Raw genomic sequence first — 15747 nt, forward strand, 5'->3', positions numbered from 1 at the left:
TTGAGGCGGAGTTTCGCTCGTTACCCAGGCTGGAGTGCAATGGCGCGATCTCGGCTCACCGCAACCTCCGCCTCCTGGGTTCAGGCAATTCTCCTGCCTCAGCCTCCTGAGTAGCTGGGATTACAGGCACGCGCCACCATGCCCAGCTAATTTTTTGTATTTTTAGTAGAGACGGGGTTTCACCATGTTGAACAGAATGGTCTTGATCTCTTGACCTCGTGATCCACCTGCCTCGGCCTCCCAAAGTGCTGGGATTACAGGCGTGAGCCACCGCGCCCAGCCCTAATTTTTGTATTTTTTAGTAGAGACAGGGTTTCACCATGTTGGCCAGGATGGTCTCGAACTCTTGACCTTGTGATCCGCCCGCCTTGGCCTCCCAAAGTGCAGGGATTACAGGCGTGAGGCACCGGGCCCAGCTGGAATTACTTTTTAAAAATTATGTATTTATTTACTTTTAATTTTTTTTTTGAGACAGAGTCTCGCTTTGTCTCCCAGGCTGCAGTGCAGTTGTACAATCTCGGCTCACTGCAAACTCTGCCTCCTGGGTTCAAGTGATCCTCAGGCCTCAGCCTCCTGAGTAGCTGGGATTACAGGTGCCCCACCATACCTGGTCAATTTTTATATTTTTAGTGGAGATGAGGTTTTGCCATGTTTGGCCAGGCTGGTCTCTCCTGACCTCAGGTCATCTGCCCACTTTGGCCTCCCAAAGTGTGGGGATTACAGGAGTGAACTGCCGCACCTGGCCAATAAAACAATTTTGGAAGGAAACTCCAAACCAATAAAGTTTGAACTTTGTCCTGCATGCATATATTTCTTTAATACAAAATGAGTTAATTAAAAACAAAGAAACCCTCTAGAAGCAGAATGATTGGGTTGTGTGGTAGATCGTATAACTGACTTCTTCAGAGGGTGCCTGGTCAAGTGCTGTGTCTCATGCCTGTCATCCCAGTGCCTTTGGGAGGCTAAGGTAAAAGGATTGCCTGAGGCCAAGAGTTTGAGACAAAGCCTGGGTAACAAAGCAAAACACGATCTCTACAAACAATTTTTAAAAAATTAGCTGGGCGTGGTAGCATGTGCCTGTAGCCCCAGTTACTCAGGAGGCCAGTGCATGAGGATCCTAGAGCCCCAGAGTTGAAGGCAGCAGTAAGCTATGATCCCATCACCGTACTCCAGTCTGAGTGACAGATAGAGACCTTGCCTCTTAAAAAATAATAACCAGTGGCCTGTAATCCCAGCACTTTGGGAGATTGAAGTGGGTGGATCACTTGAGGTCAGGAGTTCAAGACCCGCCTGGCCAACATGGTGAAACCCCATCTCTACTAAAAATACAAAACAAATTTTGTGTGTCTGTAATCCCAGCTACTTGGGAGGCTGAGACAGGAGGATCTCTTGAACCCAGGAGGTGGAGGTTGCAGTGAGCCGAGATTGTGCCATTGCACTCCAGCCTGGGTGACAGAGCAACTTTGCCTCAAAACAAACAAACAAAAAACAACAACAGAGAAGCCGTCAATTTGTTTTCAAAATGGTTGTAGCACTTTACATTCTCATCAGCAGGATGAGTGATCCTGTTGTTCCACGTCCTTGCCAGGATTTGCTGTTGTTGGTCTTTTTGTTTTTTCTCTTTTTCTTCGTTTTCATTTAAATAATTCAAGTGTGGCGGCTCCCATCTGTGGTCCTAGTCACTAGGACCACAGATGCAAGCCACCGTACCTGGCTAATTAATTTTTTTTTTTTTTTTTTTGCAGAGGTAGGTTCTTGCTGTGTTGCCCAGGCTGGTCTTTAACTCCTGGACTCAGGTGATCCTCCTACCCGAGCCTCCCGAAAACTCTGGGATTACAGACTGAGCCACCATTCCTGGCTGCATATGCTGATTCTACGGTGTAAATATTTCCATCATGGCCAAAAGCTAGCTACCAATACTGCCTTGGGAAGAGATGTGCAATGGCATGCCTTCATATATTTCCACCACACAGTTACAATAGATATAAACAACCACAAAAACACAGCAAATGTAAAATGTAGTGGAATAATTAGGAAATAATCAGTTTTGTTTCTAATATACTTCATTTCATGATAAGTTGATATAATTTTCTAAATGGTTGTATTTAACCAATTTGCAAAATTACTAAAAATTTAACAATTGACTCTCTAAAGACAGTATGAGACAGCTCCAGCACACCACTGCTTGGTTGTCTTATTCTTGAGTTGGGAGAATTCTTTATGTATTCTAGATCAGCACTGCCCAGTAGAACTTTCTGTGATAATGGAGATGTCCTATAATTTTGAGCTGTCCAGTCTGATATCCACTAGCTCTCTGTGGCTACTGAGGACTTGAAATATGGCAGCTAGTACAAATAAGAGACTGAATTTTAAATTTTACTTAATATTAATTCATTTAAATACAAATTTAAACATCCACATAAGGCTAGTTGCTATTATAATAGACACAGAAAGAACTGACTCTCTCCCATGCTGGATAAAAATATTTGGGACAAGGACGGGCGTGGTGGCTCACGCCTGTAATCCCAGCACTGTGGGAGGCCGGGGCAGGTGGATCACGAGGTCAAGAGATCAAGACCATTCTGGTCAACATGGTGAAACCCCGTCTCTACTAAAAATACAAAAATTAGCTGGGCATGGTGGCGCACGCCTGTAGTCGCAGCTACTCGGGAGGCTGAGACAGCAGAATTGCTTGAACCCAGGAGGCGGAGGTTGCGGTGAGCCAAGATGGCGCCATTGCACTCCAGCCTGGGTTACAAGAGCGAAACTCCGTCTCAAAAAAAAAAAAAATATATATATATATATATATATATATATATAAAATATATATTTGGGACAATAAAAACGTTAATAACAGTTATCATATAGTGTACACTTTATATGTTCATAATACTGTGGTTAAAAGCACAGATTCTGGAGTCAGACTGCCTAGGTTCAAATCTGTTTCCTTCTCTTTAAAATGAGATTAGCCTGTAATCTCAGCACTTTGGGAGGTTAAGGCGGGAGGGTCGTTTGAGCCCAGGAGTTCCAGACCAGCCTGGGCAACAAAGTGAGACACAGTATCTACCAAAAATAATTTTAAAAGATTAGCTGGGCATCATGATGCGTGCCAGTGGTCCCAGCTACTCAGGAGGCTCAGGTGGGAGGATCGCTTGAGCCCAGGATGTCGAGGCTGCAGTGAGCTGTGATCGCACCACTGCACTCGAGCCTGGGCGACAGAGCAAGACCCAGTATCAATAAAAAAGGAAAGAAAATAATGTTTGTAGAGCGCTCGGCACAGTGTTGGCTTACACAGTAAACATTCAATAATTAGCGCTAGTTACTAGAGCTGTGTTCCTGCATGAGCCACTTTCAGGTTGAGTCTGTAAAACTGGCCTAATATGTTCTCTAGGAGTCACTGAATTGCTCTGCAAATCAGATAAAATATCACTCATAGGTCAGTTATTAACAACCCAAGTGATAATCTTTGGAAGGAACTGACATAATTTATTTTTCCCTTCCTCCTTCCCTTGGCTGACATTATTTATTTATTTATCTCTCTCTCTGTGTGTGTGTGTGTGTGTGTGTGTGTATGTGTGTGTGTATGTATTGGTGTGATGGAGATTCACTCTTGTTGCCCAGGCTGCAGTGCAATGGCGCGATCTCGACTCACTGAAACCTCCACCCCACGGGTTCCAGCGACTCTCCTGCCTCAGCCTCCCGAGTAGCTGGGATTACAGGCGCTTCGCTACCACGCTCGGCTAATTTTTGTATTTTTGGTGGAGACCGGTTTTCACTATGTTGCCGAGGCTGATCCCGAACTCCTGACCTCAAGCCATCTGCCCGTCTCGGCCTCCCAAAGTGCTGGGATTACAGCCGTGAGCCACTGCGCCGGGCCAGAAACTGCCACGATTTTCTAAAGAAAAAAAAGAAAATCCCTCCTAATACTGCTCTCCCCTCCCAACGAGACCTTTCTTGTTCCTTTAAAATGGGCCGGGCTGAAGAAATACAATTGAATGACGGCATATCGGCCAATCAGAAGCGGCCCCGTCTCGGGCCCGCCCAGAAGTCTGGCCCAATCGCGTCCCGATAGCTCCCGGAATAGGACCGTTTGGAGACGGTCGCTTTCAAGTGGGCTTGGGCGCGGGGGGGAAACGGGTCTGTCCTCGGGAACTACGAGGCTCTGTGCGCACGAGGACTGGGATCCCGGCCTCGGCTGCTTGAAGCGTCCAGCCTTAGCGGGGCCACGGACACTGACCCTTGCTTAGAACTCATCCTGTCCCGCAGAGCCTGCTGCGAGTTCCTGCCGTCCCCTGCGGCGGTTTCTTGGAGCCGCTTTCCCAAGCGGAAGTCAGCCTGCGGCTTGGACTCCGGCGGGACCTGCACGGCGGAATGGCGCTGCCGGGTGAGGAGTTGCGCGTGGCTAGTTGGCAGGGCCCCGCGGCCGGCACTCTTTCGGGAGAGGGCCGTCGCCCGCGGGAGGCTACTGGCCGCTGTTCGGGAGCCGGCCAGGCGGGATCCTCTTCCCCTGCGGGACACGGGCATGGGCACAGGCTTGCGTGGGGGCGTTCTCGGGTCGAGGGTCCGCAGGAGGCCTGCGAGCTGGTGGGGAGTGCCGGTTACCTGTCGGGGTTGGTGCCTGGGGGAGGGGGGTGCAGCCCGGAGCTACGGGTCGCCCCGAGGCCCAGCCGGGGGTACTGCGGTCTCAGCCAGTAGGCCTGGCCTCACTAATTTCACTCGCGCGGGCTCCTGGACCTGGCGGCCTAAGGTTCTGGTCCCGGCGCCGCGCCTTATTCCGTCTGAGGTTTTGGGCAGATCGTCCTTCTTTGGGCTGTAGTTTCCCCTTCAGTGAAAGGGGCAAGGAAAACCCCTCACTTCTCTCTGTGAGCTTGGAGTATATTCTGAAGTTACGCTCTGGGTGCAGACTTGCGGGCGGAGTCGTATTCATTGTGTGACCCAAAGCAGGTTACTTAATACCTCTGCATCTCAGTTTCTCATCTGTAAAATAAGTTAGTCAAGTTAGCCACGTTATCTGCCTCGTTGCATTGCTCTATTAAGTGAAATCTTCGTGCATAGTTCGGAACAGTGCATGGCACTAAGTAAGAACTCAGTAAAGTTAACTGTATTAGAAGTTACTGAGTGGACTCTGCAGGGTGGAATCTCATGTAGCCTCATCACGACTTTGGAAGCATGTGCTGTTGTCATTATATATTGACAGATGGGAAATTGGAATCCCACGGAAGGGAACTTACTTGCCCAAAATGACACATGAATGAGTCAGTGGCTCACCATTTCATTATTTGAGAAGTTCAGGATAGTAAAGTGGTTAAAAGTAGACTTTGGATTCAAATTGCCTCAAGTTTGATTCTCCATTATGCGTCCTAGGGCAGGTAACTACTTCTGTGCTTCACTTTCCTGCTCTGTAAAATGCAGAAAAATAGCCACCTTAGTTGTATATTGTGAGGATTTAATGATTTGGTGTCTGCAAAGCACAGCATAGCATGGGCATACCCAACACATTAAGGGCTCAACTTTTAGTCAAAAAAATTACTGCTTTCATTAACATGGAGTGAGAAGATTAGGCTTCTGACACAGGTGCTATTAGGGGAATTTATGGTCTAGGTGGGAAAATGCTAGTCACAATCATTCACTAGATTTTTTTTTTTTTTTTTTTTTTTTTTTGAGACAGATCTTGCTCCAACGCCGGGCGCCAGGCTGGAATGCAGGGGCGGGACCTCGGCTCACTGCAAACTCTGCCTACGGGGTTCAAGCAATTCTCCTGCCTCAGCCTTCCAAGTAGCTGGGACTATAGGCGCGTGCCATCACGCCCAGCTAATTTTTGTATTTTTAGTAGAGACGGGATTTCAACCCGGGAGACCACCCGTGCTGGCCAGGATGGTCTCGATCTCTTGACTTCATGATCTGCCTGCCTCGGCCTCCCAAAGTGCTGGGATTACAGGCGTGAGCCACCGTGCCTGGCTCATTCACTAGATCTTCAGGGTAACTCCATGCACACAAGGCATTGGGGGCTCAGCATTAGTATCTTGATTCCTCTTTCTCTTGCATCTTTCTATTTATTAGCAGTTCTGATAGGCTTTGACTTTTTTTTCTTTCTGAAATGGAGTTTTACTCTTTCACCCAGGCTGGAGTGTGTGGCACTATCTCGGCTCACTGCAACCTCTGCCTTTCAGTTTCAAGTGATTCTTCTGCCTCAGCCTCCTAAGCAGCTAGGATTACAGGTGCCCACTACCATTCCCAGCTAATTTATTTATTTTTAGTAGAGATGGGGTTTTACCATTTTGGCTAGGCTGGTCTTGAACTCCTGAATTTGTGATCCTCCCACCTTGTGATATGCCCGCCTTGGCCTCCCAAAGTGCTGGGATTACAAGCATGAGCCATCACGCCCGGCCTAGGCTTTGACTTTGAATTCTAGCCAGACTAACTCTCATCACTTCTCATCACCTTCACTGCTGTCACCCTGGTTTGGACCACCACCGTCTTCTGGCTTGGACTGTGGCGGTAGTCTCCCAACTGGTGTCCCCTGCTCTGACCTTGCTCCTGCATGGTCTGTTTTCGACACAGTATTGTTTATTCTCAGCACAGTAATCCCATTAGCCTGTAAGTCAAATCACTCCTCTGCTTAGAACTTTCCAGTGGCTTCCACTACAGTGTCATACAAGGCCCTCTGGATTTGTTCTCTGCTACATCTGTCACCTCATCTACTTCTAACCCTTTGCTTACTCCACCCAAGCTGTACTGTCTTTGCTGATCTCAAAAAACATCTGCTGATCTCAGAAGTATATTTACATACTTCTCATTCAGAATCTTTGCACTTGGTTTTTCTTTTCTTTTTTGAGACAGAGCCCCAGGCTGGAGTGCAGTGGCGCCATCTAAGCTCACTGTTGTCCTCTGCTTCCCGGTTCAAGTGATTCTCGTGCCTCAACCTCCTGAGTAGCTGGGATTACAGGTGCAAGTTACCATGCCTGGCTAATTTTATGTATTTTTAGTAGAGATGGGGTTTTACCATGTTGGCCAGACTGGTCTCAAACTCCTGACCTCAGATGATCCTTCCTCCTCGGCCTCCATGCTGCAGTTAGAGGCGTGAGCCCCCGCACCTGGCCACACTGGGATTTTCTTCTTGGCATAGTTTCCCACCAGATATCTTTATGACTTGCTTCTCCTTCAGGTCTATATTCAATATGTTTATTTCTTTCTTAGGCCTTCACAGACTACTGTATTTAAAATGCAGCCATTCCCAAATATCTCATCTTTACTTTATTTTTCTTCCACAGCACTTTTACCTTCTAATGTGATGAACAATATTTCTTATTTCATGTGAGGTCTTTATTTTGTAACTAGAATACAAGCTCTATGAATGGCAGGAGTTTTGTTTCTTTTGTTTCCTTTTGTATTTTTTACACCTCAAGTAGTGTGTGGCATATAGTAACATTCAATATACATTTGATGAATACGCTGCATGATAGATTTTTTTCTTTTTTTCTCTTTTTGAGAGACGATCTTGCTCTGTCATCCAGGCTGGAGTGCAGTGACGTAATCACGGCTCACTGCAGCCTCAACCTCCTGGGCTCAAGCAGTCCTCCCACCTCAGCCTCCTGAGTAGCTGGGACCACAGGCTCACAATCACCATGCCTGGCTAATTTTTCTTTTTTATAGAGACAGGATTTTACCATGTTGCCCAGTCTGGTCTTGAACTGCTGGGGCCATTCATGTTGGCCCAGTGATTGTTTGTTATTGCTGTTACTTGGGTGGCAGACAATGCACTTTATTAAGAAGCAGTCCATTCAAAAGTGTTTTTTGTTTTGTTTTTTTAAAATAAATGAAATAGAAATGTACCACTCCTTTAACTTCCTGTCCCCTCGGGTATCATAGATGGGGATTAATTTTTCTTTCCATTTATTCAGTACCTGCTATGCGCCAGGCAGTGTGCAAGACTTGGGATGAATGAAAGAAGCAGTCTTTATCCTCATGGGACTCACAGTTTAGCAGAGAAATCAGACATTACACTGTTAAAGTTATAGAAAATTCCGCAGAAGAGAAGTACTGATTGCTATGAGTGGATGTAACAACAACAGTAATAATGGTAGTAGAAATAGTAGTTAACATTGATATAGCACTTGTTATGTGCCGTCATTGTTGTAAGATTTTTTTTTTTTTTGAGTTGGATTGTTGTTCTTGTCACCTAGGCTGGAGTGCAGTGGCGTCATCTCTGCTCACTGCAATCTCCATCTCCCAGGTTGAGGTGATTCTCCTGCCTCAGCCTCCTCAGTAGCTGGGATTACAGGCGCACGCCACCACATCCAGCTAATTTTTTTGTATTTTTAGTAGAGACAGGGTTTCACCATGTTGGCCAGTCTAGCCTTGAACTCCTGACTTCAGGTGATTCACCTGCCTCAGCCTCCCAAAGTGCTGGGGTTGCAGTTGTGAGCCCCTGTGCCTGGCCAAATCTTTCTATATTAACTCGTGTAACCATCCCTGAGGGAGATACTGTTACTATACCACTTTATACTTGAGGAAACTGAGGTACCAGCTAGCTGAATAACTGCCAAGGCCACATTGCTAATAAGTAGCAGAGCTGCGATTTAAGCTTGGCCCCAGAGCCTGGGTTCTTTCTGACTTTATTGTACTGGGACCTAATCCTAGGGAGAGTTTTTTGGTTTTGTTTCTTTTTTGAGATGGGGTCTTGCTTTGTCACCCAGGCTGGAGTGCAATGGCCCGATCTTGGCTCACTGCAACTTCCGCCTCCCAGGTTTAAGCAACTCTCCCGCTTCAGCCTCCCGAGTCGCTGGGATTACGGGTGCCGACCACCACGCCCGGCTCATTTTTGTGTTTTTAGTAAGAGATGGGGTTTCATCATGTTGGCCAGGCTGGTCTCAAACTCTTGACCTCAAGTGATCTACCCACCTTGGCCTCCCAAAGTGCTGGGATTACAGGTGTGAGCCACTGTGCCACGCCAAGGGAAAGCTTCTGGAAGAAGACATGTTTGAGCTGAATTCTGAAAGTAAAAATTAAGCAAAGCTGAGGTAGGAGAAAGCATGAAAAAATACTGGGCAGGAAAGAACCTGGCTTCTTAAAGGACAGAGAAGAAGCCAGAGAGCAACAGATGGTGGGAAGCGTAAGGGAGGAGATCTGGTTGAGAGGCCGGCAAGGTGTGAGGATTCAGGTGGGGTTTTCCTTAGAGGCAGAGGACTTATGGACATCTTTTAAATGGGAATAGTGGCATAAGCCTGTACTTTACATACCTGGAGGCTGCTAGGAGGACTGTCCTTTCACCAGCTGAAGAGCAGACTCCCCCGCTCCCCAAGGCTTCTCCTCAGGTTAAACCCCCTGGTTCCCTTGCCCTTTCCCATGTGATTTGGTTCCCAGATATTGGTGCATATCATCATGGGGACTGTGTATAGCACCTTGGAAGAGTGAAATATACTGAATAGTCATTTCCCCCCAAGGTTCAAGCACTGTCATCCTGTTGGCCCTGACAATCATAGCCATCAGCCAGGCTCTGACGCCCACTCACTACCTCACCAAGCATGACGTGGAGAGACTGAAAGCCTCGCTGGACCGCCCTTTCACAAATTTGGAATCTGCCTTCTACTCTGTCGTGGGACTCAGCAACCTTGGTGCCCAGGTGCCAGATGCAAAGGTAAGGCTGCTTTTGTCTTGGTGGTTAGGGTGGTTCAAGAAAACCATCATCGCCTCACTGTATTCCCTGGGGTAGTTCAAAACTAACTCTTGCTCATTTGAAGATAACCAAGGTTAATCCAATATAAGAAATATTTGGCTGGATACAGTGGCTCGTAATCCCAGCACTTTGGGTGGCCAAGGCAGGCAGATCATAAGGTCAGGAGTTCGAGACCAGCCTGGCCAACACAGTGAAACCCAGTCTCTACTAAAAGTAGAAACAATTAGCCAGCTGTGGTGGTGGGTGCCTGTAATCCCAGCTACCCAGGAGGCTGAGGCAGGAGAATCACGTGAAACTGGGAGGCGGAGGCAGTAAGCCGAGATTGCGCTGCTGTGCTCCAGCCTAGGCAATGGTGTGAGACTCTGTCTCAAAAAAATTTAAAAAAAAAGAAATATTTATTTCAGTCTGACAGATCTGGTATTTTTGTTTTTGTTTTTGTTTTTTCCTAATATAGGTTAAGGATCATGCCAGATCAGTTATTTTTAGTGAGATGTCGAGAAGAGTAAGTTATAGATCATCTAGAAACTTTAACTCCAGCTCTGGGAGTGAGACTGTTCAATATGATGTGTACTAAGTGCCCCTTGTGTGTGGTTAATAAATAATAAGGAAATTCAAAGTGGAAGGCACTCAAATGTATTAAATGATGGTAGTCACTATCAGGCAATTTTGATACATGTTTTGGACTTCTGATGAGGAAAATGCATCATGATTAAAACCTTTTTTGGATTCAGGAGTCTTTATCTTTGAGATAGGCTCTGGCTCACCCAGGCTGGAGTGCAGTGGTATGATCACAACTCAACCTCTGTCTCCTGGACTCAAGCCATCCACTTCAGCCTCCCAAGTAGCTGGGACTATAGGTGCGCACCACCATGCCTGGCTAATTTTTGTTCTTTTTTTTTTTTAGAGATGGGATTTTGCCATGTTGCCCAGGCTGATCTTAAACTCCTGGGCTCAAGTGATCCACCTGCCTCAGCCTCCCAAAGTATTGAGATTACAGGTGTGAGCCTGCACAGGAACAGTCTTAGTGAATTTACATTTTATTCATTGTATGAACAGCTGGACTAAACAGTTTCCCTTTGGCAGGTTTCTGATATTGGCCTTAGTTTTCTTTGGCCACACAACAAATTAGCTTATAGTTGTTCTTTTTTTTTTTTTTTTTTTAAAGAGACAGGGTCTCACTGTGTTATCCAGACTGGAGTGCAGTGCAGTGGCTATTCACAGGCATGGTTAAAGTACAGTGCAACCTCGAACTCCTGGTCTCAAGTGATCCTCCTGTCTCAGCCTCCTGAGTACCTGGGACTATGGGTGCATCTCATTGCACCCAGCTGTTAGCTGCCTATCCTGCAAGTCAGAAGTCTAGACAGGCTTGCCTGGGTCCTCTTGTTAATGTCTTCCGAGGTCAAAATGAAGGCATTGGCCAAGCTGGGCTCCTACTGGAAGTACTGGGGAAGAATCCGCTTCCAGGCTCATTCACATTGTCAGCAAAATCCAGTTGCATGGTTGTGGGCTTGAGGTTTCCATTTCCTTGCTAGCTGTCGGCCAGAAGTTGCTCTCTGCTCCTCAGAGCCATTGGAATTTCTTCTCATGTGCCACCTTCAAGCCAGTAATGGCATGGTGAGTCCTTACGCTTCCATTCTCTCTGACTTCCTCTTTAGCCTCCAGCCAGAGAAAACTGCTATTAAAGGGCTAGTCTGTTTGGGTCAGCCCACCTGGATAATCTCTGGATTGTAAGGTCAAACAACTTGGGGCTTTAATTATACCTGCAATATTCCTTTATAGCAGTTCCTAAATTTGTGTTTAAATGAATAGTCAGTGGATGGAAATCCAGGGGGAGAAATACGGACATCTTTAGAATTCTGCCTACTATTGTATTAGCGTGGAAATGACCCCAAATCTATAGGGACTGTAGGCACACGCTGCTGCATCTAGCTTGCTGCATGGAGTGTCTTCAAGCAAATATCAGACATACTGTTTTATGTGTATCTCTTTCTATTTATTTATTTATTTTTCATAGAGATGAAGTCTTGCTCTGTTGCCCAGGCTGGTGTCTCGAACTGGCCTCAAGCAGTCCTCCTGCCGTGGCCCCTCAAAGTGTTGGAATTACAGGCATGAGCCACCGCGCCTGATCAACGATAATTCTTTAATGTCATTTAATTCTCAGTCTCTGTTCAGTTATTTTGAGTCATTTCAAAAATACTTTTTACAGTTAGTTGGCTTGAATGAGGATCTAAAGAAGGTCTATACATTCCATTTTTTGTTGATGTCTCTTAAGCCTCTCTTCACCTGTGATAGTTCCCCGATACATTTATTGTGGACTAGGCCAGGTTATTTGTCCTGGAATATTTTCCACATTCTGCCTTTGATTAATTATATCTTCATGATGTTTTTCAACATATTTCCCTACTGTTTTTATCACTTTAAACTGATAGCTCTTAAGACTAAATTATATTCAGGGTTGGTTTTCTTGGTGAAAATATTTCATAGGTGGTGCTGTGGACTTCCTGTCAATAGATAGGAGTCTTACACTGTCATCCAGGCTCGAGTGCAGTGGTGCCATATCAGCTCACTGCAGCCTCTTCCTCCCGGGTTCCAGTGATCCTCTGGCTTCAGTCTCCGAAGTAGCTGGGACTAACAGGCATGCGCCACCACACCTGCTTAATTTTTGTATTTTTTGGTAGAGAAGGGGTTTCACCATGTTGGCCAGGCTGGTCTCAAACTCTTGACCTCAAGTGATCCACCCTCCTTGGCCTCCCAAAGTGCTGGGATTATAGGCATGAGCCACTGTGCTCAGCCACAATTGATGTCTTTCAATCCTTTTCAATTATTGTTCCGTTTTTGCCAATGGGCCAAACTCTGTGTGCGTGTGCATGTGTGTGTGTATTTTATGTTGTCCAGTAGCGTTTGAGGGTTTTTTTTTTAAGTATAATTTTCATTTTATTTTTCTTCTTCAGCCTTTAAGGACTCAGCTCTTACATGGGCTTTGCTGGGGGAGCACATGCAGGGTCTAGATGAGGGTGGGGGTGTTGGTTTTTGTGGGCTTCCCGAGATTGATTCCTGAATGCTTTGCTGCATAGCACAACTCACACAGTAATGTAGCTTCACTTACAGTTTGGAAAGCACGTAGGCATCAAAGACACTTGCTTCAGAAACGTCCGGCTGCTGCAGCTTGCACTGTGTTTTGAATGACGAATTTCTTAATGGCCTTGGGCATGCATTGGGCATAGTTCTTGTAGCGAATAGGCTGCATGTGGCTGTGGCCCTTTTGGGCATAGCCATTGTTCCTCCTTTTTTTCATCTTGGAGGCATGGGCCCACGTGAGTTTCTTTGCTTTGGTACGACATGAGATGTCCTAGGCTTATCTTTTATATTTCCTGCCCCAGACTGGAATAATTAATCAGTATTATTTACGGAGTGCTTTGTATGTGCCAGTTACACTTCATATGTTATCTTGAGTTAATTTTTATAATTTTGTGTGGTCAGAAATGTCTTCTAATAGAGGAGAGAATAAAACCTCAGAGAAGCTGAGCAAATGACCCAGAGTCTGCCACCCATCTCTGAATACCGTGCGGCAGAGGGATTGATAAACTATGGTCCCCATGTCCGAATCTGGGTTGAAGACTGGTTTTCTAAATAAAGTTTTATTGGAACACAGTGACATCCATTGATTTACACATTGGGTACAACTGCTTTTTCTCTTTAACAGTAGAGTTAAATAGTTACTAGACTGGTCAGAAAGCCTGAAGTATTTACCAACTGGCCCTTTGCAGAAAAGGTTTGCTAATCCCAGGTATATGAGATCCAGCTTACTCAGTGTCTTTCCTGATCACCAGCTCTTGTTTCTGCCCAATGTTTTCTTCCTGTGTGTGACCCTATTAAAGAAACAGACTTTTCCTTATGATTACACTCTTATAAATCCTGAAGGTGAATGTACAGCCTGATAAAATTAGTTCAGCCCCAAAGTAAGAGTATACACATCAGTTAACCCAATATTTTAATTCTGCTTCATCTCTCTGAAAAGGGAGTTATGACGCCTACCTCACTGGATCATTGTAAGAAGAAAGTGAAATCATACTTCTGCTTTTCAGTGACATCTTTAGAGGCCCTGGGGAGAGAGAAAGAGCAAATTGACTAGTGGAAGTTTTGTATTGTGAGGTATAGGAGATTAACAGCGGAATAGTAATGTTAACCTTTGGCAGGATTTGAGTGCAAGGTGAAGTTTCTCCTGATGGTTTTCAAACTTTTATGGAACCATGGGATTCAGTGTAGGGGGTCACAGAGGAATGAGGTGTTCTCACTTCAGCCAGAGCATGCCTTTTGATCTGTGTCATGATTTGGAGTTCTACAGGAGGTTTAGGTTGAACACACACCCAGAGCTATTCTCTGCCATCATCAGAAGTTTGCAGGATGTTGGTTAGGGCTGAAGAAGCAGATTGAGAGGCATCCGGACAGCTGCCATGCAGTTGGGATAATTGCATGATTGGGCTGGCTATATGCTTTATGTTCACAATGCAGACTCTAAAGTCTGAGTGCTTGGCTTCAAGTCGTTAAAACTTAACCATTCAGAATTTTTGTTCTGTCATCGGTAAGATGGAGATAATAATACTCAGCTCACAGGTAATGTGTACAGGGTAGTTAGCGCATTGATGGCATGTGGCAATACGTAGTATTACCCTTATGAGTAGTATGACTATATATGGTAATAGCAGTAGCAGCTGGTACTCATTGATTGACATTTTTTTTTTTTCCCAGATTGTCATCCCCACTGCTTAGCATACATCTGACACATGGAAGGTGTCTAACAAATATTTGAACTGTAAACTTTAGCTCAATCAAAACGGGACCTCTCTAAATGTGCCTCCTAATCAGAAAATATATGGGTTAATCACATACGCCATTCTAATTGCTTGTGAAATGTGCTATGTTGATTAGGTGGTGTGCACTTTATAAGTAATGGAAGAAAGGGAGTTGTATGGATGTTTCAGAGCTGTTGAATTTCCTCATTAAATGTGCAAACTAAATAAATCAGTTGAGAGGAAGCCTTTATTACTGTCACTTCCGTGTAGTGGTGCGTGTCTTGCTCAGCTGTAGTGGTGCGTGTCTTGCTCAGCTGTTGCTGCCTTCAGCTTAGTAGAGAGAACTCCCTGGGCTCCACTAGATACACTGTTGCTTTTTCTCACAGCTCAGTCTTTGGAGAGATTTTGGTTATTTTCTCGCAAGAGGTTTTAGCAGCAAAACTGGGAGAAATGGGGTTTAATGAGAATAGAAACTATGGAAACAGCAGTGTGGAATGAGAGTTGATTTTAGGTGTTAGAATGAGAATTGGCCAGGTGTGTTGGCTCACACCTGTAATCTCAGCACTTTGGGAGGCCGAGGTCGGTGGATCCTATGAGGTCAGGAGTTCAAGACCAGCCTGGCCAACATGGTGAAACCCTGTCTCTACCAAAAATATAAAAGTTAGCTGGGCATGGTAGCTCATGCCTGTAATCCCAGCTACTCAGGAGGCTGAGGCAGACGAATTGCTTGAACCCAGAGGCAGAGGTTGCAGTGAGCCAAGAACGTGCGACTACACTCCAGCCTGGGCGACAGAGTGAGACTCTGTCTCAAAAAAAGAATGAGCATCTTTCATTTGGGCTATATTTATATATAAAACATAAGCATATCAGAATGGTGATTTTATAAATATCATTGTTTAGGTTTTTACAAGATTAAGAACATGCTGGGCACAGTGATTCATTCCTGTAATTCCAGCACTTTGGAAGGCTGAGGCAGGAGGATCACTTGAGGTCAGGAGTTTGAGACTCAGCCTGGACAACATAGTGAGACCACTTCCCCCTATTTCTGCAAAAAATAAATTAGGTGGGCATGGTGGCATGTACCTCTTACTTAGGCGGCTGAGGCAGGAAGGCAAGGAGATTGCTTGAGCCCAGGAGTTCAAGGCTGCAATTAGCTGTGATAGCACCACTGCACTCCAGCCTGAGCAACAAAGCAAGACCTTGTCTCAAAAACACCAAATTATTAAAAAAAAAAAATCCCTTATAAAGTGTTGTGAGGATTAAATGAGATAATAAGTA

The 15747-nt window shown here is 45.5% G+C and overlaps 2 protein-coding genes across 4 annotated transcripts in view; one reads left to right on the forward strand and one right to left on the reverse strand.

Moving 5' to 3' along the window:
• The window catches only part of MROH8 (maestro heat like repeat family member 8), a 71006-nt gene extending 66417 nt beyond the window's left edge, over window positions 1–4589 (reverse strand). Inside the window, exon 1 of one of the 2 annotated variants that reach the window (XM_003931999.3) lies at window positions 4238–4589. In XM_003931999.3, the coding sequence (XP_003932048.3) occupies window positions 4238–4524 (287 nt within the window). In that variant the 5' untranslated portion in view covers window positions 4525–4589. The remainder of the gene's footprint in view (window positions 1–4237) is intronic. The other variant, XM_074406499.1, reaches the window with a different exon arrangement.
• The window catches only part of RPN2 (ribophorin II), a 60909-nt gene continuing 49291 nt past the window's right edge, over window positions 4130–15747 (forward strand). The window contains exons 1-2 of one of the 2 annotated variants that reach the window (XM_039479794.2): window positions 4130–4384; window positions 9444–9637. In XM_039479794.2, coding sequence (XP_039335728.2) covers window positions 4372–4384; window positions 9444–9637 — 207 coding nt within the window. In that variant the 5' untranslated portion in view covers window positions 4130–4371. The remainder of the gene's footprint in view (window positions 4385–9443; window positions 9638–15747) is intronic. The other variant, XM_039479795.2, reaches the window with a different exon arrangement.

This window comes from Saimiri boliviensis, chromosome 9, assembly GCF_048565385.1.
Source record: "Saimiri boliviensis isolate mSaiBol1 chromosome 9, mSaiBol1.pri, whole genome shotgun sequence".
NCBI lineage: Eukaryota > Metazoa > Chordata > Mammalia > Primates > Cebidae > Saimiri > Saimiri boliviensis.